Below are 25,742 nucleotides of genomic sequence, written 5' to 3'. Positions count from 1 at the left end.
GTTGTAAAGTGAATAAGCAATTACCATTTATTAATATGGGAAAAATTTTTGAGCGTTCCCAGACCCAAAAAATAACCTACAAAATCATGCCAAATAACACATAAAACCTAAAATAACAGTAACATATAGTAAAAGCAGGAATGATATGATAAATACACAGCCTACATAAAGTAAAAATACTTTTCTGCCGCACTGCCTAGCGCAGTGAAAATCTTACGGCAGCACTCTCGGCAGAAACACTCTCTCCAGTAACCTTTAAGCTATGAAGCTGCCAAATCAAACCAAGTAATACATAAAAATACATAGCCTATATAAAGTAGAAATAATGTATGTACAGTGTAGTTTCACTTACCAGAATCGGGAAGACTCCAATAAATTGCAGTTTCGTCACAGTTAATCACTTGCTTATACGAATAACCACCTTCTGTAATTATTTTCTTCAGTTCTGCTGGGAACTTTTCGGCAGCTTCAGTACCAGCCGAAGCACTCTCTCCGGTAAACGTTAAACTATGAAGCTGCCTTCGCCTCTGAAACCATTCAAACTGCCCATGATTACCTTTAAGTTCCACTTTCGTAACACTTTCATCACCATCGTCCAGTGCTTTCTGTTTCAGCTTATTAAAAAGACTGACTGATTTCTCCTTAAGTATAAGAAAACTTAACGGAACACCACGCTTTGTACACCCATCAATCCACTCAAGCAATAGGCTTTCCATTTTATCCATTATTGGATGCCAACTAAGAGAGACCACTTTGCTACGAGCAGAACCAATAGTAACATCGGCAGCTTTCAAAATTCTCTCTGCGTATAAATAGTGCGAATGGTGGACATAGGCAAGTTCAACGCATGGACAGTGTCCTTACTTCATTCACCACAATCGAAACGCTTAATTATATCTAGTTTTACGCTAAGTGTAACACCCTTACGAGGTCTTTTAGGCTTTTCCGATATCTTAGAACTCATCTTGCTAACAGATGCACAAAATAAATCGAGATAAAGCACGTGTTTAAGCAATGGCGGCTAGAATGCAGATCCGGGGAAGGAGCTTGGCTATTCGGGCGCGCGCTGCCTTTTTTCGTAACAGTGAAAACACCTTCTGTTAGCGAAAACAGGTAACTAATGTAGGTCTTTTGTAACAGCGAGGTGTCGTAAAGCGAACGTTTGGAAAATGGGGGCTACCTGTAGTCATGTCCTGCTGGAGAATGAAGTTGGGGCCAATCAGCCACCTCTCCGGCATTGTGTGATGGGTGTGAGTTTGCTTGTACTTCTCAGCGTTGAGGATTCCGTTAATTCTGAGCAGATTACTAAATTCTTTTGCAGAAATGCAGTCCCAAACCTGCAGTGATCCTCCAGCTCTTCTGTGGACAAAGTGCCTCCTGTTTGAGCCAAGATTTATAGAAACATATAAAATTATCAAAGGGAGAGAGAAGATAGAGGCAGGAACTGGTAGTTGAGACTAGAACTAGGGGACGTGGCCTGAAGATTCGGGGGAGTAGCTTTAGGATGGAGATGGGGGAGACTGCTTTTCCCAGAGGATGGTGAATCTGTGGAATTCTCTGCCCAATGAAGCAGTGGAGGCTACCACAGTAAATATATTTAAAGTGGAGGTTTTATAGGGGAATTAAGGGTTATGGGAAAAGGCAGATAGGTGGAGATGAGTCCATGGCCAGATCAGCCATGAATATTAAATGGCGGGGTGGGCTCGATGGGCCAGATGGCCTATTCCAGCTAGTTCTTATGTTTTTGTGTAAATTTCAAATTTTGACTTTTCAGTTCAGAGCGCTTGCTGCTGCTGTTCAGCACCTCAGTCCTTGTGTTTTTGTGTGTAGGTGAGTCTCTTGGCTTTGTTTCTGCTCGGAAGGATTGGGTTTTGGTAGCAACTCTTCCGCAAAGACCACTTCTGACAAGACTTCTCTGGACAATTGAAGGGGGTACTTGGTTTCCAGTGGTTTCTGTGAGTTTAGAGCTGGTAGCAGTTAAGGACTTCCAATTTAGAAGGGATGTCAGTTTGATGTTGTCTGTCTTCTGCTGCACTCAGTTTCCATGGCTGACCACTGCGTTTGTACTCCTCAACCTTGCCCGTTTCTTTATGCTTCTTCAGAAGAGCTTGGACAGCACATCTAGAAACTTCTGTCTGCTGTGGAATTTCTGTTTGGGAAAGACCTGGCTGATGTAGGGTGACCACCTTGTGTCTTGTTGCTATGCTCACTCTTGCCATGGTGTAAGAATTAATGATTTGTAGGATTAACTGTGTTATATCTGCCTCACCTGCACTTTTTAGTTCGGTGTCCTTCACCTAGTTTGATTACTTCTGTACCTGTTTTTGTTTCAATTAATCAGTTGAGTTCATTCAACTCATTATGTCCTTGATCATTAGCGTCCCGTTTTGTTATCATGCACTGGGCTATATGCAGTACTTACAAACTAATCAAGTTGTTATTTGAAAAATGGTCTCAATGTTATTTTCTTTAATGAAATATGAAGTGTTCCCTGTAACATCTAATTGTTTTTTGGAAAAAGAATGTTTGGAAATCTAAAATTTGTTCTTTTCTACTGGTACACTAATGCAGAAGATAAAAAATAAACTATTAAAGTAAAATTTATATTAAAAATCTAAGGTGCCTCAGACATGCACAGTACTGTAATGAGTTGGTTATTCTTCTTGAAATTGACCAAACTTCTATCCAGATTGGTACTAGACTGGTAACATGGAAACCTATGATATTCTGTTCAAATTACTTTGTGGGAGATCAGTCCTGAATGGCTTAAATCTTTTTTTTACTGCTGATGTGTTGGTGTCTGTCCTTACTGAGATGTTATTTGTTGAGCCATGTTTTGGTTATTGATTATGTTTGGTAGGTATCCAGGTGAGATGCTGGCTGTGTTAGTTATTGATCTGGTATCATATGACAGTCACTAATTAAAGTGCAAGCAGCCTTTATATTTGTGTGAGGCTGCAGTGTGAGTGTTCAGTCTCTTGTGGTGTCTGGACAGCTTCAGCAGATACTCCTGCACGTTCATTTCTAGCAGTTGATACCAACCTGAGAGGTAAATCTTGACTTTTTTTTTCCTTTGACATCTCTTGTTTGGTTCTGGACTCTAAAGTCTGCAGCAGGAGGATGATTGAATTTGTTACAAACCTGTTAGACTCGGTTGCTGACTTTATAATCTACCAGCTCACCGTCAATTCTGTGGAGACACAAGAGATTGCAGATGGTGGAGGACTCACTGCATCTGGTAGTATCTAGGGAGGATAATTGACAGTCTGTTTTGGGTCAAGACCCTTTATTTCACAAGTCCAGCTTCACTACTTTGGTCACTATATTTTTCTTCAGTATATCATAGAACGCCAAAAGAACAGTACATCACAGTACAAGGCCTTTGGCCCACTTAGTTTTTCTGACCTTTTAACCTACTCCAACATCAATCTGGTCCTTATTTCCCACATAGCGTCCATTGTTCTTTCATCAGTATATCAAGGAGTTTCTTAAATGTATCTACCACCACCACTGCGCAGACAGTGCATTCCATGCACTTGCCACTGTCTGTGGTGGGGAACAAAAACACCTACCCCTGACATCCCCAATATCATTAAAGTTGTGTCCTTTCATATCAGCCATTGTCCACTCTGTCTAAGCCCCTTGTACAGATCTGTTAAGTTTCTTCTCATTCTTCTTTGCTTCAAAGAGTGCTAAACCTGTTCTCATAAGACGTTCTCTAATCCAGCAGCATCCTAGTAAATCTCCGCTACACCCTCTCGAAAGCTTCCGCATCTTTCCAATAAAGAGATGACAAGAACTGAACACAATATTCCCAAGTCTGGTCTAATCAGAGTTTTATAGAGCTGTAACATTGCCTTGGAGGCCTTTGAACTCAGTCCCTTACCTTCAAGTTCGATCTTCCAAGGTGTATCACTTTACACTCTTCTGGATTGAACTCTATCTGCCACTTCTCAGCCCAGCTCTGCATCTTGTCAATGTCCTGTTGTATCCTATGGCAGCACTCTATATATCCACACCAACACTGACCTTTGTGTCATCTGCAGACTTGCTAACCCACTCTTCCACTTCCTTCAGTAAGTTATTTATAAAAATCACAAAGAGCGGTGGTCCCAGAACAGATCCCTGCGGAATGCCACTCGTATCTGACTTCTCTGTCTTCTGTGGGCAGGCCAATTCTGAATCCATGCAGCCAAGTTTCCCTGCATCCTTATATTTTGCATTGGGTTATGTACTTTGGAAATGGAAAACACCTTTGCTTCTCTTCCAGAGGCTGAAGCTGATGAATAATTGCAGCTCCTGTCACTGTCACCTCCCAGCTTCTGGTGCTGTTTTCACTCTTCCTCCATCTGTCTATCACCCTTCCTCACTCACCTATTACTTGTTAATTCTTACTCCATCCCTGCTCTACACATCCTTTTGATAACTAATGTTGAGTCCAGATGAAGCATCCCCTCCCCGCCCCACGTATGCCTCCAGCATTTTAAGCTACACACACAAAATGCTGGAGGAACTCAGCAGGCCAGGCAGCTTCTGTGGTAAAGAGTTAACAGTTGACATTTTGGGCTCCTTCAGGACTTGGAAGGAAGAAGTGTTGCTTCTTGTCTGATTCTCATTTTCATGCCGGCTGCAGGTTTGAAAAGTGGTAGAAAACCCTGGCATACTTGTCTCCCTCAGTCATTTGTTTCTTATGTACTGTGTCATATGACATGGCCGATCACGGCCTTTCCATGACCATGATTGTTCGTGGTAAATTTTTCTACAGAAGTGGTTTGCCATTGCCACCTTCTAAACAGTGTCTGAACAGCTGACCCCAACCATTATCAATACTCTTCAGAGATTATCTGCCTGGCGCCAGTGATCGCATAACCAGGACTTGCGTTATGCATCAGCTGCTCATAAGACCATCCACCACCTTCTCTCATGGCTTCACATGACCCTAATCGGGAGGCTAAGTAGGTGCTACACCTTGTCCAAGGGTGAACTACAAGCTAGCAGAGGGAAGGAGCATCTTGCACCTCCTTTAGTGAAGATGTATCTCCACCCTGCTGTCCTTTACACTGTGTTGATATTCACTGTCTGTATTATGTTTAGTATGTGTTTTGACTTGTCCCTTAGGAATGTTCTGTGCTGCCTTTGAGGTTTTGTGAAAATGTTGTAGAATGGTTGCTGTTTGCTCATGGGCAGCACCATTGCATTAATATTCACAACTTCAGGAAGTGAGAATAGGTTGCTTTGATGTTATTTTATTTAGAGATACAGCACGGTAATAGGCCCTTTCGACCCAACAAGCCTGCACTGCCCATTTGCACCCATGTGACCAACTAACCTACTAATCTCTATGTCTTTGGAATGCGGGAGAGTTCCGTAGCACCCAGAGGAAACTCGCACGATCGTGGGGAGAACATACAAACCCTTTACAGGCAGCGGTGGGACTTGAACCCCGTTCACTGGTGCTGTAAGTGCTGTGCTAACCACTATGCTGATATGACTCCTCCCATCTGGAGCCTGTCGGCTTGTGCTTAGCAACATGTTAAAGACCTATAGTTTTGAAGGCAGATATTATAGTTGCCATATAAATGTTATGCCTAAGTGAATAACTACTTAAGGTGTTAGGAAGGTGCTGTTATATATCTGAGAGTCTGATGTAAGTTCACAGTGTATAGGCAACATTGCTAGTCAGGATTTTCTGAGACTGTGCCACTCAGTTTCTTCTGATTCTGGTTAGAAACTGTGAACCTGAGGTAAGAGGTGAGTTTTATCCATGTGGAACTACCTGAATGGAGAATACTATGCCTCGTTTCCAACTGTTTTGAACTTGAAGTGTATGATACTTAATCATGAATGACTGACTGTGCCTTTTAATGACTATGCAGATAGCTGCTAAAATTGGAGGTGACACTGCCACAACAGTAAACCACAGCACGCCAGAATTTGGATTTGTTGGTCAAAAGAGGCAACTGGAAGATGGAGGTAAGACTTCCACTTGACACAGTCATCTCCAATCTATGATATAGTTTTTCAGGTACACTGTGTTACAGCTCAAGCTGCTTATTTCTGTAAAACTTCTACTCTGGTTGTCAGTTGATCTGTTCTGGGCACAGGATGAATTAATTTAGTTGAACCTTTCACAGAGATGGAGGGAGATGGTGAATGGATTGGGGGTTGGAGTATAACATTGGTTAATATTGATGTAAAATAATATAATTGTTATGGTGCTGATTGCAGCTGTTGTGACAGATGGAGACAGTCAGAAAATGTAGCCCTGGAGAGTTGAGCTTTGCTGTGGATCACTGTTGTTCACTTGATTTGTACTCACCAAATCAAAGGAACAATATTCTTTAATGAAAATGGAGATGGTAATGTCAGCTTGTTACCAAGACTTCAAAGTGGCCGCGTCTAAACTTGTGGAGGTTGACCAAGCTGATGGCAGTTTTCCCACTGAAATGGAAGTGCCTAGGAGCCAGAATAGAGCTAAAATTAGAAGCATGAGATCAAGAATAGAATTGTTTTGCAACCAAGAGTGATGGCATAAATCTCAGGAGGGACATTGAAGCAGGTGTTTAAACATGTTTAGATTACAATTGAGTTCTGTCTAGAAAAGCAGGAGATGGTAGAGATGTTAGAAAAAGAGCACATTTGGGCTAATGCTCTTGTCCCATGGCTGGAAATTCTTGCTTCACAGTCCGGTTTAACTATTGAAAAATTAAGATTTGGTGAGTTTTCAGCTGTTTTTATTGAGTTATACATGGGTTTTAAATGTCGTTACAGCCTTTTGTCATGCAGGCCATAATAAATGGACCTGACATTTTATGTTGCGGTAAAATCTGTGTGATGGGGAAAGGTATTGGGGTTGAACCCCTGATTTGCCTTGGATGCCAGACGGACAAGTCAAGACCCTTCATTTTCATGCCAATTTGTAATGCAAGCTACTCCCTAGAGTGGAGTAATAAATGCAAACACTGTTTTCTCTGTGTTATAATGCCAGAGTTTAAATGATGAGAATGTGAGGGTGAACCATTTCATCTGCATAGAAGCAGAGAACAGATTTGATAACCAGTGTACTAAACTCCACTGACCATACTATTTACCTAGACAGTTGGCAGTCTTGTTTTGACCTTGAAATTCAATTTTATTGCCACTTTCTCAAGAAATCTGAGGGTGGTGGGTGGAGGGCTAGATGAAAGGCCGTGGCAATATTTCAATATAGTGCCTAAGATTGACCTGTCTACAGACAGCGCCGATTAGACCAGGTTTTGTGTTTGTATTGTAGTTTTTTCCCTAATCCACATTAAAGGTCAGGATTGGGTGTACTGTTGCCATCAATTGCAATGGAAATGCAAAGTGCATTTGTTAATTAAGAGTTCTTTACAAATGAAAAGAATGTGAACATCCTGTTACAGTTTTGTTTTGTGACTAATACATGTTCGATTAGTTGCTTCGCCAGTGTGTGTTCAATTTGTCATCTGAATTTAACTTAGTAATAGACTTTACGCAGATTAGAGGAAGAGCACCTGATATTTTGCCATTTCCCTTCATTCACCTATCAGCACCAACACTTGCTGTACACCCTTCCCCAGCCCTTTTGTAGTGGCTTCTCCCCTCTTTCCAGCTGTGATGAAGGGTCTTGATCTGAAACTTCAACTGTTCATTTATCTCCCACAGATGCTGCCTGTCCTGTTGAGTTCTTCCAGAAGTTTGTCTGTTGCCCTTGATTTCCAGCATCTGCAGATTTTTTGTCTTTCATTATCCTGTCAGATTAGATTCTGGACGAATTGTTTTACCTTGAATTGACTTGACATGCTCACATGTAGAAATGTTTTCCAAATTTAAGCCAAATATTAAATACTGTGTTTTAGCTGTTTGCAATTCTCTTGCATTTTCTAAACGTTTAAAAAGACATAGTAGGCACAAAGTTCAACAAAACCATTTCTTGTTAAATGCTTAACATTCCTTTGTTTAAGGGATTCCATTTGTTGCTGGGTATATCTAATCTTAATTTCAAGTCATGCATTGCTCTGATTTATATTTTTTTTTGCCAAATTTCTCTCATCATTTGTAATTCATGTCTGTCTTTTCTCCTGCCTGTGTAGTAGCTGGCATCACATTGGGTTTTGGGTTTCTGCTCCATTCTTGCTGTGTTTCTCAGCTAAATGATCCTGCTGCAGCATGGGGCATGGCCAGTATACGTGCAGTTCAAAGGTCAAAAGTAAATTTGTTATCAAAGTACATAATACCATTTTCTTGTGGCTGTTCCCTGTAGAGCGAAGAAATATAACTACACACAAAGACTGACAAACAACCAATGTACAAAAGAAAATTACAAATACAAATAATAATTATTCAAAGGTTCAAAGAATGTATAAATTATTGAAATTTGTCGGCTTATAAGCAAGAAACTCGAATAACTCAGTTAAAAAATATTTATTAAAAAAAAGGCTAAATAAAAACCTAAGAAAAAGAAACCAAAAATCACTGCTTGGAGAAAGAGGGGAAAAAAAAACATCCCAGATAAGACGATCCAACAATCCATAATAACCATATGAATATACTCAGAATAAACAAGCAAGAACAACTTAATAGATATGGCCATTCCAAACACACATAACTGAATTAAAAGAGGAAATGGAACATGAACAGTATATACATTGTCCTAAAAGTAATGTCTACCACTGATATCATCCCAAAGGCACTACACAATAGCATTAAACAATTAGGCATACACAGAAATATATATATGCATGTATGTATCCAGAAAGCTACAATACTAAAGACCACTAGAATAGTCCTGTAGTTCCTTGCAATTGAGAAATGAACGTTCTTAGCTTTGCCCGCATCGCAGGTTTTACCAGTTTGAGCCAAGGAAAATAATAAATAACATTGAGAACATGAATTGTAGAGTCCTTGGAAGTGAGTCCATAGGTTGTGGAACCAGTTCATTGTTAAGGTGAGTGAAGTTATCACTTGCTGGTTCAGGAGCCTGACGGTTGAAGAGTAATAGCTGTTCCTGAACTGCTCCCAAACCATCTCCTGTATGTTATGATTGTACTTGCATTTCTCACATTAGTAACAAAAAGCTCAGGTTAGGAAAACTTTGTATATTGTTTTCAGTTTCTTTAACGACCTAATATATATCAGTAACCCAGATGTTGGTCTGATGCTTGGCCATCTTTTCCATATCTAGCCAGAAATCCATCAAACTTGATTTGTGTGTAACTTGAGATTGAAGGATCTTTTGTTTGTAGCTGAAATTGAGTAGCTCTGTTGCAGTGGATCAAAAATCCAGCGCCTGTGCCTTTCTGCTGTTAGGTTGCAGTCAACAAATGTAGTATTATTCCTTTATCACCTGTGTAATGCTGCTAGATTTGTAAACTAACTCCCAGCTGGTCTTGCTATTTGTCTATTTTCAGCAGTTTCAGTTTAAAATTCAGTGAAGTGATAACTTTAACATGTACTCCTTGGTGTCATAATGGCAGAATTGACCTTCCATTCAAATAATGTGCCTTAATGATCATGGCTACTGGAGTTAACACCAAATCATGTAAATACACCCTATTTTTATGGAACAACCAATTATAAGTTAGGAGGAATGTAAAATTGTGTGATGGGTGAGAAAGTACAACATTGATTACTGGTCTACAAGTTGTATGAGACTAGATACATAATTTTTCAAGTGAGCTGGTTGCAAAGTGCTGAATGTTGATCTTTGCAGAGAGTGATCAGCACTTTTGTACCCCTGCCGCTATGCACAAAGGGAGGGAGGTGTGGGTGGGCAGCAGGGTCAACAATGCAATCTTGACATGAACCGTTTTTCATATACACAACAGCTTAAATTGTTCACTATTTTACAGATCAGCCAGACAGCAAAAAAATAGCAGCACAAAGTGATCGTAAGTAGCATCTACTCTGTTGGTTTTCAAGATGTTTTGTGTTATCATAAGGAATTGGGGTAAATCTGTTAATTAGTTTAGGAAATCAGCCAGCTATTTTGTGAAGCTACAAATGGTGTGAGAATAGTGTTAAATCCAAGGATATTCTCATCAGCAAAGAACATTTTAAACTACGTAATGTAATGTTAAATTTTAGTTAATCGTAAGTTTTTAATTATACAGTACAGAAACAGGCCTTTCAGCCCAATTTGTGTATCTACACCAGTCCCCTTTGCCAGTGTTTGGCTCATATCCTCCTCAACCTTTTATTTATATTCTTGTCCAAATATCTTCTAAATATTGTAATAGTACTGACCTTTTGGCAACTTGTTCCATATACCTACCACCCCATGGCTAGGGGGAGAGAATAGTCTCAGATCTTCTTTGAATCCTACCCTTTCGAACAATCCCTTTGCCTTCTAGTTTCCCTTACCATGGAAAAAAGTGATTATCTCCCCTGTCTATGTCCCTTACCTTATAAACGTCTATAACGTCTACATTTAGCTCAGTGGAGCATATTTAATCTGTCGCAGAACTCGGACCCTGCAGTTCAAGCAACATTCTTGTGAACTTTATTGCACATTCTCCAGCTGAATCACTTGCTTCCCAAAGCGTAGTGAGTTAAACTGCACACAGCACTCTCAAGTGTAGTCTAAGCAATGACAGGTTGACATTGGAGGGCAGACTGTTGTGAAGGCTGGAAGTCCTGCTCCGCTTTCCTACACTCTGTATTGCATTTAGTGGTTTGTCTGAAGATTCACCTGTGAGTTGGCAAGTCACTCAGCCATGTGTTGGCCTGATTATCCATCGTTTCACCTGTCTGTTTGTATATTTATAATTATACTTTTCTTGATTACTTAAATATCTTGCACACTTTATTTATGTAATGATTGTCATCAAAATTAGAATCAGCAGTAGACTGAAGTTTAATTTGTCAAAAAGTGGAGCTACGCAGTAATAATTTAATATTCACTACAATATGGTAGCGATATGGCAACCATATCTCTATAATTTTGTAACAAATAGCTTGTAAATCACTGAGATTGGTAAGAGAACCATAGCTAAAAGCTATTTCTAGGAATGAGCATAATGTATATGCATATGTTGAACTTCTGAATGTAGTAGTATTATGGGAACTCTTTGTCGCGGTGTCCATCTCTTGGACATCTAAGCTTGGGAATAGCTTCTAGTATATTGAATTAATAATGGAACATTACATGGATTAAAGGTGGTGAATGTGAGTTCAGTTTTAACGTTTAAGTGAAGTTTGGATAGATGGTAGGGTCAGGGAGGGCTATGGTCCCGATCCAGGTTGATGGGAGTTGTCGTCGTTGTCATTAGGTCGCATCAGGAATTTCCAGTTGGTGGACGATTTCCCTCTGTGCGGCTCTGTCCCAACACTTGTCCACAACATCCCTAGTCTTGTCCAGCATGGTCCAATCCTTGATGTTATCCAGCCACATTTTTCTTTGCCTTCCTCTTCCTTTCTTTCCCTCCAGCTTTCCATATAGCAAGTCTGACAAGATGTTATCTCTCTGCGTAATGTGTCCACAATAAGCAACTTTTAACTTCATGATCTTCTCCAGCATTATCCGTGGTCTTACCAACTTTGGATAAAACCCTCTCATTTGAGACTTTCTGTACCCAGCTGATCTTCAACATTCATCGATGGGAGTAGGCAGTTCAAATGGTTCAGTACAGGCTAGATGGGTCAATGGCCCTGTATTTCTCTATGACTGATATATTGCAACTTTTGACTGTACAATTTGATATTTAAATGCTGAGTTGTATATAGAAATTGTTTTTTCCTGTAAATTTATTTTTTTCTTTCCCAGCAATTGGAGCCCAGCTTGCAGCCATACATCAGCAAAGGTAAGGGGAGCGAAACATTAACATTAAATGTTCAGCTGCTGCCTTGTGATTCTGAGAAAAAGAATTCATTATCTTAACGCTGCAACCTTCAATTCAATCTATACTGTAAACCGATCTCAATTGTGACGCCAGTGAAAGATCATGATTAGCTATCGAGCTTCAAGGATTGGCTGTGGGCTTTTGTCATGGGGTCCTTCTGATTGCTGCATAGTAATTGCCACGGGAAGTCTGCGATTGATTTGTGAGGGAGTCTTTTCTGCTTTCATTCGTAACTAATTTGTGGGTTTTAACTGAGTTGAGTGAGATTGGCAGTCATGGGTGATGAATTTTGTCAAGCATTTCTGGCCCTAAAGGAGAGAGAATAGAGAAACATGTTTCAACAAAAGTGTCTTTATAGTACAGATTTAGTTACTGAATTGTTCACCAAATTTAAACAAAGTGAGTGTAGTGTGTTATAATGCAGCAAGTCTTGCACAAAGCAAGAATTGTAGTAAGTAGAAATAAGTTGTAATGCAAGGCTTCCATAAGGGATTGGCGACCCGACTCTCAGCATATTGATAAAATAGTTCTCCAAATGAAAATTGCTTGCTTTGTGCATTGTCAATTTTGTCAGGGATTGTCTGCAGTTGTTTAAATAGAATAGAGGGATATGAGTGTAGATCTCTCACCATCTTACTTTGAACCGAGTTGGTCTCTGCTTGCTTGGCGAATGTTTTCAACTGGTGTATTGTGTTATTGGGAGAGACTGCTTTCATTTCAGCTTTAAACATTGTTTCGGATAATTGTATTGCTTTGTAGTGTCCTGTGCGGCCTGTTGTGAAAGCTTGCATTGACCCATTGCTTTGCACTATGTTTTGTAGTATAGTTGAGTTTGTCTGAGCATGTTTGCTTAAGGCTGATCGTGTGGGTCTGAAGTGTGATTCTTCATGTCCTGTGAAAGTTGCCAGAGTTAAACTTAGCATTGGAACTTAATCATTGACCAGAACAGTACAAAGTATTTTTCGTTTTATTTCAGAATTGGGTTTCATATCATTGGTATGTGTCATGAAGTTTGTTAACTTTGCAACAGCAATACATAATAATCGAGAAAAGAACTGAAGATATGTATGTGTGTAGCAATGAGAAGAGGGCATGTCCTGGGTGATGGGGGTCCTTAATGATGGACGCTGCCTTTTTGAGGCACCGCTCGTTGAAGATTTCCTGGATGCTGCAGACGCCTGTGCCTGTGATGGAGCTGACTAATTTTACACTTTTCTGCAGCTTTAATTTTAGTGTAGCAGTTTTTTCTGAGGACATTAGTTTGTGCAAAGTCTGGTTTTTCAGTTTTCATTTTGTTTCAATATTTTGGTTGACCACTCGAATAGTTTGACTATTTCTTTAATGTGTAGAGGAGCTGTATATAAGTCAGCATGAATTGTCCACCTCTAAATGGTTCCTAATGTGCTGAGCCATTTCCGAGAGTTGTCATGAGTAAACCACTGGTGGATCAAGAAATTCTCCCAGGTTGTACATGATTAAGGGTAGATTACTTTTGCTGATAGTATTTGTTTAAATTTCATGATTTTAATTTACGCTCTTACTGTGGCAGGTTACAGTTACACATTTGGTTTGATATTCCAGGCTTATGAATGCTGTGTTTGGGTCAATATTTGTCCTGTAATTTTATCATTATGCCATGGTATTCCCGATCAGTGTCCGATAGTTGTGAAATTTGAAAAGTATGATTTGATGTCATGGAGGTTCTCACAAAGTCAGTAGCTTATCCTAGTAAAATCAGCAAGCAAAAGAAATGTTGTCATAAACTGGTTATTACTGGTAAATTGAAATTTATCAGTAAGTGGGATTAACTTTAATCTGAAGATAATAGTATCCATAATCCTAATTGTATCCAATTTTATAATAAAATTGCACTTTTATTTATGTAGTGCAGCCCATGAAGAATGAGATTATAGATTGATTCTGATGAATTTTTGTTCACCTGTATGTCCATCCACTGACGTTTTCCTCATCTTTTCTAGGACAACTCTTACAGAGGATTACAGAGTACCAGATGGGATGGTTGGTCTTGGTAAGTCTAATGTATGAGTGCAGTTTTTGTTCATTCTTCCTTGAACAACTATACCCTGGCCGAGTTATTATTTTATGAGAAACAAGATGCGTATTATCAGTCCCGAAGAAGGGTCTTGGCCTGAAATGTTGACTGTTTATTCATTTCCGTAGATGCTGTCTGACCTGCTGAGTTCCTCCAGCATTTTGTGTGTGTTGCTTTAGGTGTCATAACCCAGTTCCTGTATCTTCAAAGCTGTAGCTTGGACTTTGTTTCGAGAACAGAGTTCCTTTATGTGTATGATCTTGTTAGGTGGAAAAGTTCTTATTTGTCCCTTCATCGTAGGGAGTAAACTAATAAGTAAGCAAAGTTCTGTACACCCAAAGCAATGTTTGTATCTTTGCATGAAGTACTTTAAGTATCGAGGTTATCCATAGAATAGTTGAGCACAACAGGAGCCCTTTAGCCCATGATGTTATGCTGACCTATTTCAACCTACACATTGATTAATCTAACCCATCCCTCCCCTCGACACAACCCATAAATCTCCATTTTTCTTAAATTTGATTGCCTATCTTAGAGTCTCTTTCATGTCCTTGTTGTGTCAGCCATGCAATTCTAGAATTTTTTTCCAGCATTCCCCCCCCCCTTCTCCCCCCCGGCCCCCTTTTTTTATTGGAGCCATGCGATTATACGTATTACCCTTAGAGCTTGGGATAAGGAGAAAAAAAATGGAAAGCTTGCATGTTCTTAAATGCCTGGGGTCTGGTGTAATGTTGAATGATGTTAGGAGTGTAGCATATTGGGGTGCAGTTATGCCAGACTAAATAGCGGTATTTGACTCTTCTGCATGTAAGTTGTTAGGTGTGTCTCTTGGAAGCTGAAAATGTGTATCCATCTTGTTATATATACACATAGCAATATGTCAGCAAATGTTTTTATTTCAGTCATAGGTCGTGGTGGGGAACAGATAAACCGAATACAACAGGAGTCTGGTTGCAAAGTACAGATTGCTCCAGGTGCAGTGGGCTTTTTTGGCAATTTTTTTCCAACTTTATTTGTTACTGTGGTTTATGAAATTCTAGAAACTAATAATGTGTATTGTTTGCATATGTAATTTTAAAGAATTTGCTGTAGATACTCAGTTTGTTTTTTCACCGGGAAGTCTTGCCATTTCAATAAATTTCTTTTGGAATTCATTTGATGGCCCTACCTGTGTTTAGCTCTGCCCTAAATGTTATGGGTTCTAGCTTTGTCGCTGCTAAACTGGTTTCAACTTGGACAAAAAAAAGTGTTGAGAGTCAGAATTGGCACTTCTTAAAGGCATAGGACACAGTTAACCAAGTTTGGGACAGTCACGTAAAGAAGTAGTTTGTCCCATTTGCTGTCCTTCGAATGGTCAATTGGTTAACTGTTAGTAATGCCAAGGGTTTTTCTGGGATCAAGTATAATAATTCTCTTGGTTGAAATATCATCAAGCTGTTGGCCCTATAGAAGATCAGCTAATAAGTCTCCCCCCAAAAAAACCAAGAAGTAGGGTTGTAAATCGTAATGGATCCCCATATTTTTGTCATATCCAGCCAATGAAAGTGATATCCAAAGCTAAGATCTCACATTAGCTCTGTTCCTCCCTGACGCAAGTAAACATTGCTCTCACTTACCCAGCTCCCATTCTTTTACATATATAGCATTCCTTGGACAGTGAGAGGAGACCATTATGCTGGCCTGATTCAGGTGGTAGGATCCTGGAGCAAGTGCATTATTGGTATCCAGGCTAATGGCTTTTACATACATGGTTCTCATATTGTGAATTTGGTCACAACACCTTGCTTTGTTGCAAATCAGTATCATCTGTGACTTTTCTTCCAAATTGTGGTGATGAGCTTTCAATCAGCTTTCTAGCCAGGTGTTAACATGTTAATTGGTATTCTTCCTTAAATCAGCGATTCAATGCTTTTGGTTTTCTTTGGCTCCCTGAACAAGCGCAACAGAAGCAAGGTAAAAATGTTCTCCCTCTGAGCCCTGCCCCCTTCACCCTGAATTCCGGTTGTTAAATCAGACTTCCACTAAAACATGGGTTCAGACCAAATAAAAGTATCGAGATTCTTATTAGCATTGTTCTTGAGGAAGGATTTGATTCCCTGGAAAGAGGGGGAAAAAAAATTTATTGGAGCATTTCAGGGGTGAGGGACTGAAGTAATAACAATTGTTGCAGTAGGAGTAATTGATTTGGTTAAATGTCAGAAATCAAAACCATTGTAACAGTTTTCATTGCGTTTAGTGAGCTATGGGACGTAGATATAAAGTGATTGGCAAAATACAAATACAATATGTGGATCACCGGGTTTGGGAAATTGCTGCTGCAAAGGGCAATTCTAGCCGATCCATCTGCGGCTTTCAAAATGGAGCAGAATCATACGTGAAGGAAAGGAATTCACTCGCAGCACTGGAGGGGAAATGAAGATGACTGACTAGATCATTCTAAAGTTCGCATTGAGTTAATGGAATGAAAGGCTTCCAGCTCTACCTCGGAGATTAGTTAATGCTTTCACAAACTATACAATTCATTTAAATTATCTTGTTAATGAGCTTTATTGCTAATGCAGTTAAGACCTGATACTTAGTTTGTCATACCTGAATAAAAAGAATCAGGTGTAATGTCGCCAGCATATTTTGTGAAATTTGTTGTCTTTGTGGCGGCAGTATAATGTAATACATAATAATAGGGGAAAAACTGAGTTACAGTAAATATATTTATTAAACAGTTAAATTAAAAAATAGTGATGTAGTGTGCATGGTTCAGTGTCCATTCAGAAATGAGATGGTGGAGGGGAAGAAGCTGTTCCTGAATTGTTTAGTTTGTGGCTTCAGGCTCCTGTACCGCCACCTTGACGGTAGCAGTGAGAAGAGGGAAGGCCCAGGGTGTTGAAGGTCCTTAATGATGGATGCTGTCTTTTTGAGCCATCGCTCCTTGAAGATGTCCTGGAAACTCTGGAGGATAATGCCCATGATGGAGCTGACTGAGTTTACAACTCTCTGCAGCATATTCAATCCTGTGCAGTACACCCCCACCCCCATACCAGACTCTGTGCAGCCATTCAGAATGCTCTCCACGATACATGTGTAGAAATTACTGAATGTCTTTGGTGATATGCCAAATCTCCTTAAAATTCCTAATGAAATATAGTTGCTGTTGTGCTGCCTTTGTAGCTGCATCAATATGTTGGGCCCAGAATTTGCAGTTGTCTTTTGTGTAGCACTACCGAACAATGGGAGAAGAGTGGCATTATTTCTAATACTATATAACTACCTTTTTCTTCAATTATATGGAGCCTTATTCAGGAGGTTGCTAAATTTACACATACACAGATTTACAGGCTTTTTTCTTAACAACTATAATGAATAGGCCCTTAAGTGTTTACTCATTGTACATCATGAAGTGTATTTTGTATTCCGATTGTGTTGAGAACTTGCCCTTAATTGTAGATTACAAATTTTATTTTCCTTCCAGAAAGTGGAGGTTTGCCAGAACGATGTGTCTCGTTGACGGGGAATTCGGAATCAATTCAGTAAGTGCTGATGCCCCCACTACTAACAGCACTGTTGAGGTGCGGCATGATGCGATTGGCAAAGCTAGTCCTTCATTAAGTATCCTCGGGAGTTTTCAGCTCCCAGTTTTATGATAGTAAACACAGTGTCTAGGGGGTCATCTGCTAGTGCGAGTATAACTTAACTAGAAATTTAATTAGTTGTAGTTAAGCAGAGCCTGAGATTTAACAAGTGTATTTTCTTTTCAGGACAGCGAAGATGCTGCTGGATGAGATAGTGTCCAGGGGTCGAGGTGGGCCACCGGGTCAGTCCCACGATTCCACGAATGGCCAGAGCGGATCTATTCAGGAAATAGTAATTCCAGCAGGGAAGGCTGGGCTAATTATTGGCAAAGGTGGAGAGACCATCAAACAGCTTCAGGTATTAAAGATAGAAGGGTAAAACTGTAAGTATATTTAAAGGATGAAAATCCAGAAAATCAGTTTGTGTAATGCAGTCCTTTCCTTAGGATGAAACCATGTTAAAATTTTTGAGGATCAAGTGTGTGCTTATTGTTGGTAATGGATCATTTGGCATAAAAATTAAAAAAAGTTGGAAGCACTTGGGTACAGAGAGAGAAACAGTGTTTCCAATCAAGGAATCTGTTTCTCTTTCCTCACATGGTGCTTGATGTGCTCGTTATTGTTTTCAATTCAGGTTTTCAAAGTTTATAGTCTTTTTTAAACCTTGGTTGTCACGGCCTATAACCTTGGCTATGTTGGCCAAGCTAGCTATGTTATCTGCTAGCTCTCTTTTTGCTGGTAAATGAATTGGACAAGTACAATTAAAATCAACAGATGCTGGAAATCCAAAGCAACACAACCACACAAAATACTGGAGGAACTCAGCAGGTCAGGCAGCATCTATGGAAAAGTGTAACCAGTCGATGTTTCGGCCCGAGACCCTTCATCGGGATTGGAAAGGAAGGGGAGAAGTCAGGGTAAGAGGGTGGGGGGAAGGAAGAAAGTAGTACAAGTTGGTAGGTGATAGGCAAAACCAGGAGAGGGGCTGAAGTAACGAGCTGGGACGTTGATTGGTGAAAGAGTTAAAGGGCTGGAGAAGAGGGAATCTGATACGAGAGGATGGAAGAAAGGGAAGGGGGAGGAGTGCCAATGAGACAAATGATTTGTAAGAATGAATTGTCACTGTCTAGCCTAGTTGCAATCTGGCACTTGACAATACCTAAACAGCAAACCATCAACGAGTGAAATTTGTGGTTAACGTGATAAAATTTACCTTCAGTAAGAACATTGCCTGAAATATGGAGGATGAAGAAGCACCTTGATTTAACTACTTGATGAAACTAAGCATATTGACCAGGTTGGCCAGCTAGACAAGGAAGTGGATTTGGTACCAACATTTGATTACGTCAGCTTATTCAAGATACTGTGACTGGTCAGATGATATCTTTCTGTTTAGGCCTATGTTGTGCTGCATTTCCAAGAATGACGTATCAAGTTGTGATTCTGTTCTGTGCAAATAATTGTTGAAAATAATTATTTGAACAAAACCAATAATGTGTAGTGCGTGTTGAGTCTTGTCCTCAAGTACTGAATTGTGGGAAATTAATTGCTCAGTGGTGCTCTCAGTGAGGGATGATTAGTTTGTGGATTTAGCTTTATTGATGAGGATGTTAGTCTTTCATATGCTGATGTTAGCTAATCTGTCACTCATTTTAAACAGGAACGTGCAGGAGTGAAGATGATTTTAATCCAAGATGGTTCACAAAATGCTAATGTAGATAAACCACTCCGGATTATTGGTGATCCTTTTAAAGTGCAGGTATGATCTTGCAAGTATTTCTGGATTTGCTTATTCAAGATATCACACCACTTCTTTCAAGCAGAAAGCCATTAATGGCCACTTTTCCATTTTTAATTACACCCTGAATGTCTTTTTGTCCTAATCTTTAAGGTTTCCTCAAAAGGGAGTTTCTGATCACCTGCAAGAAAAACTTGGTAATTCCCCGAGATGTGGCTTCATTTTAATTGCTACAGGCTGAGCGTGGTTGGAGGGGGGGAATAATTATACTTTGCTCTTCAAGTTGTTCCTGAAGCAAAAGAAAAGCTAGAGCAAAGATGTTCCAACTCTGACTTGATCCTTTTGAATTTGCATTATTAATAACTTCTTCCTTTTTGGAATGAACAGTCTGATTGTACATGTGATACTGGTAGAAGGATAAATACTGACCAGTTCATTGGTACTGTTTTGGTCATTAAATAGTACTTTAGGAGCCTTTATGCCTTTTGAGAGCAGTTGGGGTCCAAGTTTTGTTTTGATGAGAAGAAAAAGTTGATCAGTAAGCAGGAGTCTGGATTTGTCAGATGCAGAGTGATACTAGTGCTTCAAGAAAGAACTTTTCATTGTCCAAACTATGACCTATATTTGAACGTGACTTCTGCACAATTTTGTGTTCATGGTCACAGTTCAACCTAGCTTTAGACTGACTCGTTTTCATTTGAGAAAGAATTAAACCAGTGTTAGCCTAAATATTAGCTGAAGCACTAATATTTAATATAAAGTAATCTGTATGTCAATTAAGTTTGAGTATGGCTCAAAGCCTGAAAGCTGTTATGTACATGTATGACACTGCAATTCAAACTGTGCTGTTTGTTAACTTTTATTCTGAATGGTTGCAGCAAGCTAGAGACATGGTGATGGAGATCTTGCATGAACGTGACCAAGGAGGATTTGGCGACAGAAATGAGTTTGGCAACCGGGGTGCTGGCGGTGCTGGCGGTTTAGACGTAAGTAGAGCCGTTTATTTTTCCTTGAGTCTCTCGGCTATTTTGTTTGGAATTCAAGAAAAATGTTTTTTGTGTGTAATGTATACATAATTCAAAAGGCCCCTTGTAAAATTAGTCACTTGTCAGAAATCTTGTGGTAAAGTAACTTTCCATGAGCTATAATGTAAAATTTTGCTTTTAAATTTTTGCCTTTCTGGCCTCAGCCTGTGATGTGTTTGTCACATTAAATCTCCCTGTAAAAGTTCATTGCATTTTTATTCTGGTTGTCTGGGAGTTACACTTTATCCCTAATTTTTGATTATCAGTTTACAGAAAGAGGCTTGTGGTTGCATGGCACAATCCTTGTGATAAACTTGTTCAGGTGGGATTGAGTATCCATAAAGATATTTCTTTCACCTGCATTTGCTGGCATTGGGCCTAAAAACAATCTGGCCATAAATGCTCTGTATTTATTCTTTGGTAATGAATATAGGCAATTTGTGAATAAATGCTCCTATAGAATCAAAGATTCAAAGTACATTTATTACCAAAGTATGTTTACAGTGTACAACTTTGAGATTCATCTTCCCCACAGAGAGCCACGAAACAACGAAGAACTATGGAATCCGTTCAAAGAAGAAAAAAAAACATCAACCCCTCCCCCATGCGCGAACCAAACCAATGGCGCAAACAGCAACAAAAAAAGACGAGCGAAAACACAGAATGTAAAGCAAAATCAGGAGGCATATTTCAGTTCAGCTCAGTGTTCATTATCTGCCCAATTCCAAATCGCCTAAACTATCAAAATAAATAAGAGCAACCTGAAAAACTAGAAACACACGATAAACTTGAGTTGGAGTCCACGATCCACAAACCGCATTGATTAGACTTTGCTCCAGCACCGTCAAGGGAGAGATCTTTCGAACTTGGGCCATTCCTCGGGAGCAGCGAGCAAGAAGGAGAGGGAGGCCGCCACAAGTAGCTACCCTCCTCTGGCAGCAGTGAGTGAGAGGCTGGTAGACGGCACTGAACACTCACTCTTCGCACTGGCCGCAATGAAGGCGATCTTTATTTTCATGTTTAACCCACACTCATTGTTTCTCCTTTACCAAATGTTTTAATTCTGCAACTCTAAAATGCAGTACTCTGCATGCTTTCCTTGTGCTCATATGTGACATAGACTTGCTGTTCCAGATGACTGGCTGGTTACTGCTGGATTTTGATCTGCTCTCTAGAACCTTTGAGAGGAGGTTTGGTTGGATCACAATACTACAGTAGCAGAGGTGCTAAACTGGTTCTAGATCTCCAAAGTGCTTAAACTTGGTTTGCTTCTATTGTATGCATGATGTGTGTCTATTTTTTTTTCCCTTTCTTAGCGCAGTTGCTGCAGTCTTTTTTTAAATTGAGTTCTTCAAGTGTCTTGCTTTGTGGCTGCCTGTAAGCAAACAGCTCTCAAGGTGTATAATTTATACATTCTTTCATAATAAAAGTACTTTGAATCTTCCAACTAGCATTTGAAATATTGTATTTAGGTGAATAGTGTTATTTCTCCTAGTTAATACTTTGTATCTCTGCTTTTAGTTTCTTCCATTTTCCCTGAAAGTGTGGGCTTCATTCTACAGTGATTTCAGTCATTTACTATTTTGTACTTGAAATTTTTTGGTTATATGTATTTCTTTGTGCTTTTTAGTTTGCATTTTCATGTTGGATGATGGCAACATATTATTTCATACTGTTATCCCTGTAGAGGTTAGAGGATGTCTGGAAGGCAAGGGAAGAATTCTGATGTGATATTATCTTGTAATCTCCAGGTTTTCACTTGTTTAAGTATTAAAAGCTTTCCTTGATGTATGCAGGCAGTAATAATGGTGAAGAAAACTGATGGGGATTGCATTCGGATAAAGGTTATTAATAAATTCATAGACATTCTGACCTTCACGTAACATCTTTTAAACTTTAGGTACCGGTGCCACGGCATTCAGTAGGAATAGTGATCGGAAGAAGTGGAGAAATGATCAAGAAAATACAAAATGATGCAGGAGTCCGAATACAGTTCAAACCAGGTCAGTCCCATTCCAAGCACTGAGCAGTTATTAAATCCATAATTCTGTAGACATCAAAATGGGGTATTTGTATAGATATCACTCCTTGTATCAGCCAGCATGAATCATACTGCTGATCCTTAGTCCTACAACCTCGTTCCCTGGTGGTGTAAATAAATTTTGGTCTGCTGACATTGGAGCAGTTTTATTCCCAGATGGCAGAATTAAATCTGTCTGTGTAGTATTGTGCAGAGGCATGTAAGTGTAACTAGCCCACCACCTGTATATTATGACGATGCTTCGTACTGAATTTAAACATTTGTTACCTTCCTGTCCACTGGCAAGACATTTTTACTTTTCTTCCTTAACCCTTTTCCAAAAATAAGACTGGGCAGCGGAAGATTAATTGAGTGGAAGTCTTCCTGGATTTTATTATAGTTTTGCTAAGCTTTACTTTTATTTACCTTTTTGTTTTTGTTGCTGCTGATGCCAGAGTTGTTATTGCCTTAAGTAACGTGTCACTGAAGAGTACCAAGTATTAGCATAAATTGTTTCTCCTCAGCACAGCCTTGATTCCAACTCTCTGCAGTGCAGCCATTAAACTGAGTGGGGTGGGGTGTTTGTGTGTGTGAGTGTAGGTTTAATTCCTTCTGACTTGTTGGGCAGGTGCAATGAGGATAGTTTGTCCCGTCAAGTAGGGATAGTGTGTGAAAAGTGATGTAATGGAGGAACAAAAAAAAATATACGTTGGGTAGCGAAGATCTGCCATTCGTAGAACTTCAGGACACAAGAAAGAACTTGGCCTATCTTGCCAGAGATGAGCGTAACTGACTAAATAAAACATTATGAACTCCCTTACTATCTTGAAGCAGATGCGTTTCACTCTGTAAGCATTTGGATTCATTGTTTCAGGTGCTGTCTGTTCCGTTTGGACTTGATTTCTGTAATGCTGCAGCTGCTCTGGAAGTGCTAACTTTCATCTTTCAATAAAGTCCTTTTTTTCCCTTCTTTCGTCTCGTAGATGATGGGTCTACGCCAGATAAGATAGCGCATGTAATGGGGCCTCCAGAGAGATGCCAGCATGCTGCACAAATAATTACTGACCTTCTGCAGAACGTGCGGGTATGGAGTGGACTTTTGTTCTTGATTTCTTCCGTATTTATTTCTTTCCCCCTTGTCTCCGCACCTGAAGGAGGCAAGTATTCCATGGATAATATACACCTGAGTTGTTTGTCCATTTTTTTAAAAAGGCCAAAGCATCATGGCAGGGAACCTCTGCTTGATGCACTATACCACAACCAAGCTTGGGTATGATGGCAGCAAAGTCCATCTGTGCTCCTAGACTTGAGAAAATTAGTCTTCCTTGAGTTACAACATAATGAGGATCTTTGCAGTAAATTCCATACTGTAAAACCTGCTTTATAAGCTAATGCTTTATGCATGTATCATCTTCCAAGCATGTATGTTAAGGGGTTCCTGCCTCAAAATAAACCTGGTGACCAGACAATAGAATGGGGCTGTTCAAAACACTTTTTTGAGGCATTGTGGTATAATGAGTAGCAACACGGTAGCATAGTGGTTAGCACAATGCTTTACAGTACCAGCGACTTGGGTTCAATTCCTGCCGCTGTCTGTAAGGAGTTTGTACATTTTCCCCGTGACTGTGTCGATTTCCTCCGGGTGCTCTGGTTTCCTCCCAAAGTCCGAAGACATACTGGTTGGCAAGTTAATTGGTCATGGTAAATTGTCCCATGATTAGGCTAGGATTAAATCAGGGGATTGCTGGGTGGCACGGTTTGAAGAGCCAGAAGGGCCTATTCCATGCTGTATCTCAATGAATACATAAATAAATAAACACTTGTCACAAACTATTCAGACTAATCTGGATTCAGCTCTGAGAGGGGCAAGGATTGTATTACTCAGCACAGTAATAGGAGTCTTACCTGATAGAAGGCATGTTTATATAAATTGAGGACAATAAGCCTTCATTGGCTTATTCCTGCTCCAGGAGGAGAGACATTATGCGTTATGTTCTCTTGCATCCAGAGGAATGATGTGCATTGAAACATGGGTGCTCTTGACAAGCTAAAAGCATGAATGATGTTTCCAGTCCCTCTCCCCTCCACTCACTGTGCTTAGAACTAGAGATCACAGTCTCAGAACTAGAAATTAACCATCCAGGATTGTGTCCTTTGCCTAGAAAGTGGCAGATCTTTGAAATTATTTATTCTGAAGTGTAGTGAAGACTCAGTTTTTTAGATTTGTGGATGTTTGGGCAATTAAGAAATTTGGGATTAATCCGGGATATTAGGTTAAAAATTTACCATGGCTGGAAGGAAGAGCTGAAAGGCTTCTTTTTGTTTCTTAGATTTGAGTGAAAAGTTTTGGAGTTGGGATTTCAAATTGTGTTTTTGAGGTTGGTGCACAGAACCCTGTCGCGTGAGCATCAGTTATTAAATTATAGAAAATATATAATTTTTAAAAAATATAGTCAATTTGTAAGTAGTTGAATAAAACTTGTGGAATTCAATGGGTTAATAATTGTTTAAATTTAGTAGTGGGAGGCATGTTGAAGGACAGACTTGTATTAAAATTTTATACTTTTCACCATCTTCATGTCACTAGCAGTTATATAAAAGTAAAAAAGATTGAAAATACATATGCAGTATCTGTGGGGAGAGAAGGCTAACATTGCAAGTTGCTGTCAATATATAAGGCTGGATAACCTTGCATTGCCTGAACCATTAATCCTACTTGCCTCTCCACGCATGGACTGACTTCAGTATTTGTGTGGCATTTTCTGTTTTTATTTCAGATTTCCAACAGCTGCAGTATACTATAAACAAAGGATGTTTGTGTTTAAACCTGTTACTTTCTTTGTCTGAATTAGTTTAGAACTATGGGTATACTTTAAGGGCCTCAATTAACATTTGCCAGTACCTTTTCATGCGAGATGTCTTGTGTAAAGTCGGAGTCATGTTTGGAGTTGGCTTTCCCTCCCCTTTTATGGAGTTGGCTTTCCCTCCCCTTTTATCTCTATGATAGTTGTGCTGGATCAGTTCCATTCTGCTAGCTACCTCTTTGTTAATTGTTAGCATCGTATAATTTTGTGTAGTTTTAGCAAACTAAGCTAGCTCAGTGTGAGCTGATTTGATTGCCAATCTATAAATCTCTGGTCCATGCCTACTTATTTTGCTTGGCAATTGCCCTGGGGAAAAAAAAACAATGCACCCTATTTCAATAAAATTAGTAAATCCAATGAGGCCATGATCTTAGCTGGATGGTGGAAAAATGGAATTCTTTCCTCAAATCTGTACTATATGTGCTGGGATACATAAAGGTTGTGGTATTGTGGGGTCAGGGTTTAAAGATTGCAGCTCAGTTCGTGTGACCCAGGTCTCCTAGGTTTGATTTGAAGGTTGAAGTGAATGAGAACCTGAAGAGCTGCTTCCTGTTGTTGGAATGAGACTCTTCACCTTATTCATCTTTTTCAAGGATACCTTGCAAAAGCACCGAAAACTTCAGCTGAAGACTGGGC

At 39.6% G+C, this 25,742-nt stretch overlaps 1 protein-coding gene across 2 annotated transcripts in view; it reads left to right on the top strand.

The window, feature by feature from the left end:
• khsrp (KH-type splicing regulatory protein) overlaps positions 1-25,742 on the top strand; it is a 52,087-nt gene that overhangs the window by 11,314 nt on the left and 15,031 nt on the right. The window contains exons 1-12 of one of the 2 annotated variants that reach the window (XM_063035898.1): positions 2,936-3,049; positions 5,877-5,973; positions 9,852-9,890; positions 11,765-11,801; positions 13,820-13,869; positions 14,796-14,867; positions 17,360-17,417; positions 17,646-17,817; positions 19,120-19,218; positions 20,076-20,183; positions 22,123-22,225; positions 23,226-23,326. In XM_063035898.1, coding sequence (XP_062891968.1) covers positions 13,857-13,869; positions 14,796-14,867; positions 17,360-17,417; positions 17,646-17,817; positions 19,120-19,218; positions 20,076-20,183; positions 22,123-22,225; positions 23,226-23,326 — 726 coding nt within the window. In that variant the 5' untranslated portion in view covers positions 2,936-3,049; positions 5,877-5,973; positions 9,852-9,890; positions 11,765-11,801; positions 13,820-13,856. Of the gene's footprint in view, positions 1-2,935; positions 3,050-5,876; positions 5,974-9,851; positions 9,891-11,764; positions 11,802-13,819; positions 13,870-14,795; positions 14,868-17,359; positions 17,418-17,645; positions 17,818-19,119; positions 19,219-20,075; positions 20,184-22,122; positions 22,226-23,225; positions 23,327-25,742 lie in introns of those variants that run through there. The other variant, XM_063035897.1, reaches the window with a different exon arrangement.

This window comes from Mobula hypostoma, chromosome 29 (assembly GCF_963921235.1).
Source record: "Mobula hypostoma chromosome 29, sMobHyp1.1, whole genome shotgun sequence".
Classification (NCBI taxonomy): domain Eukaryota; kingdom Metazoa; phylum Chordata; class Chondrichthyes; order Myliobatiformes; family Myliobatidae; genus Mobula; species Mobula hypostoma.
The sequence above is the reverse complement of the archived record's forward strand: the minus strand, read 5'-3'. Positions and strand labels throughout refer to the sequence as shown.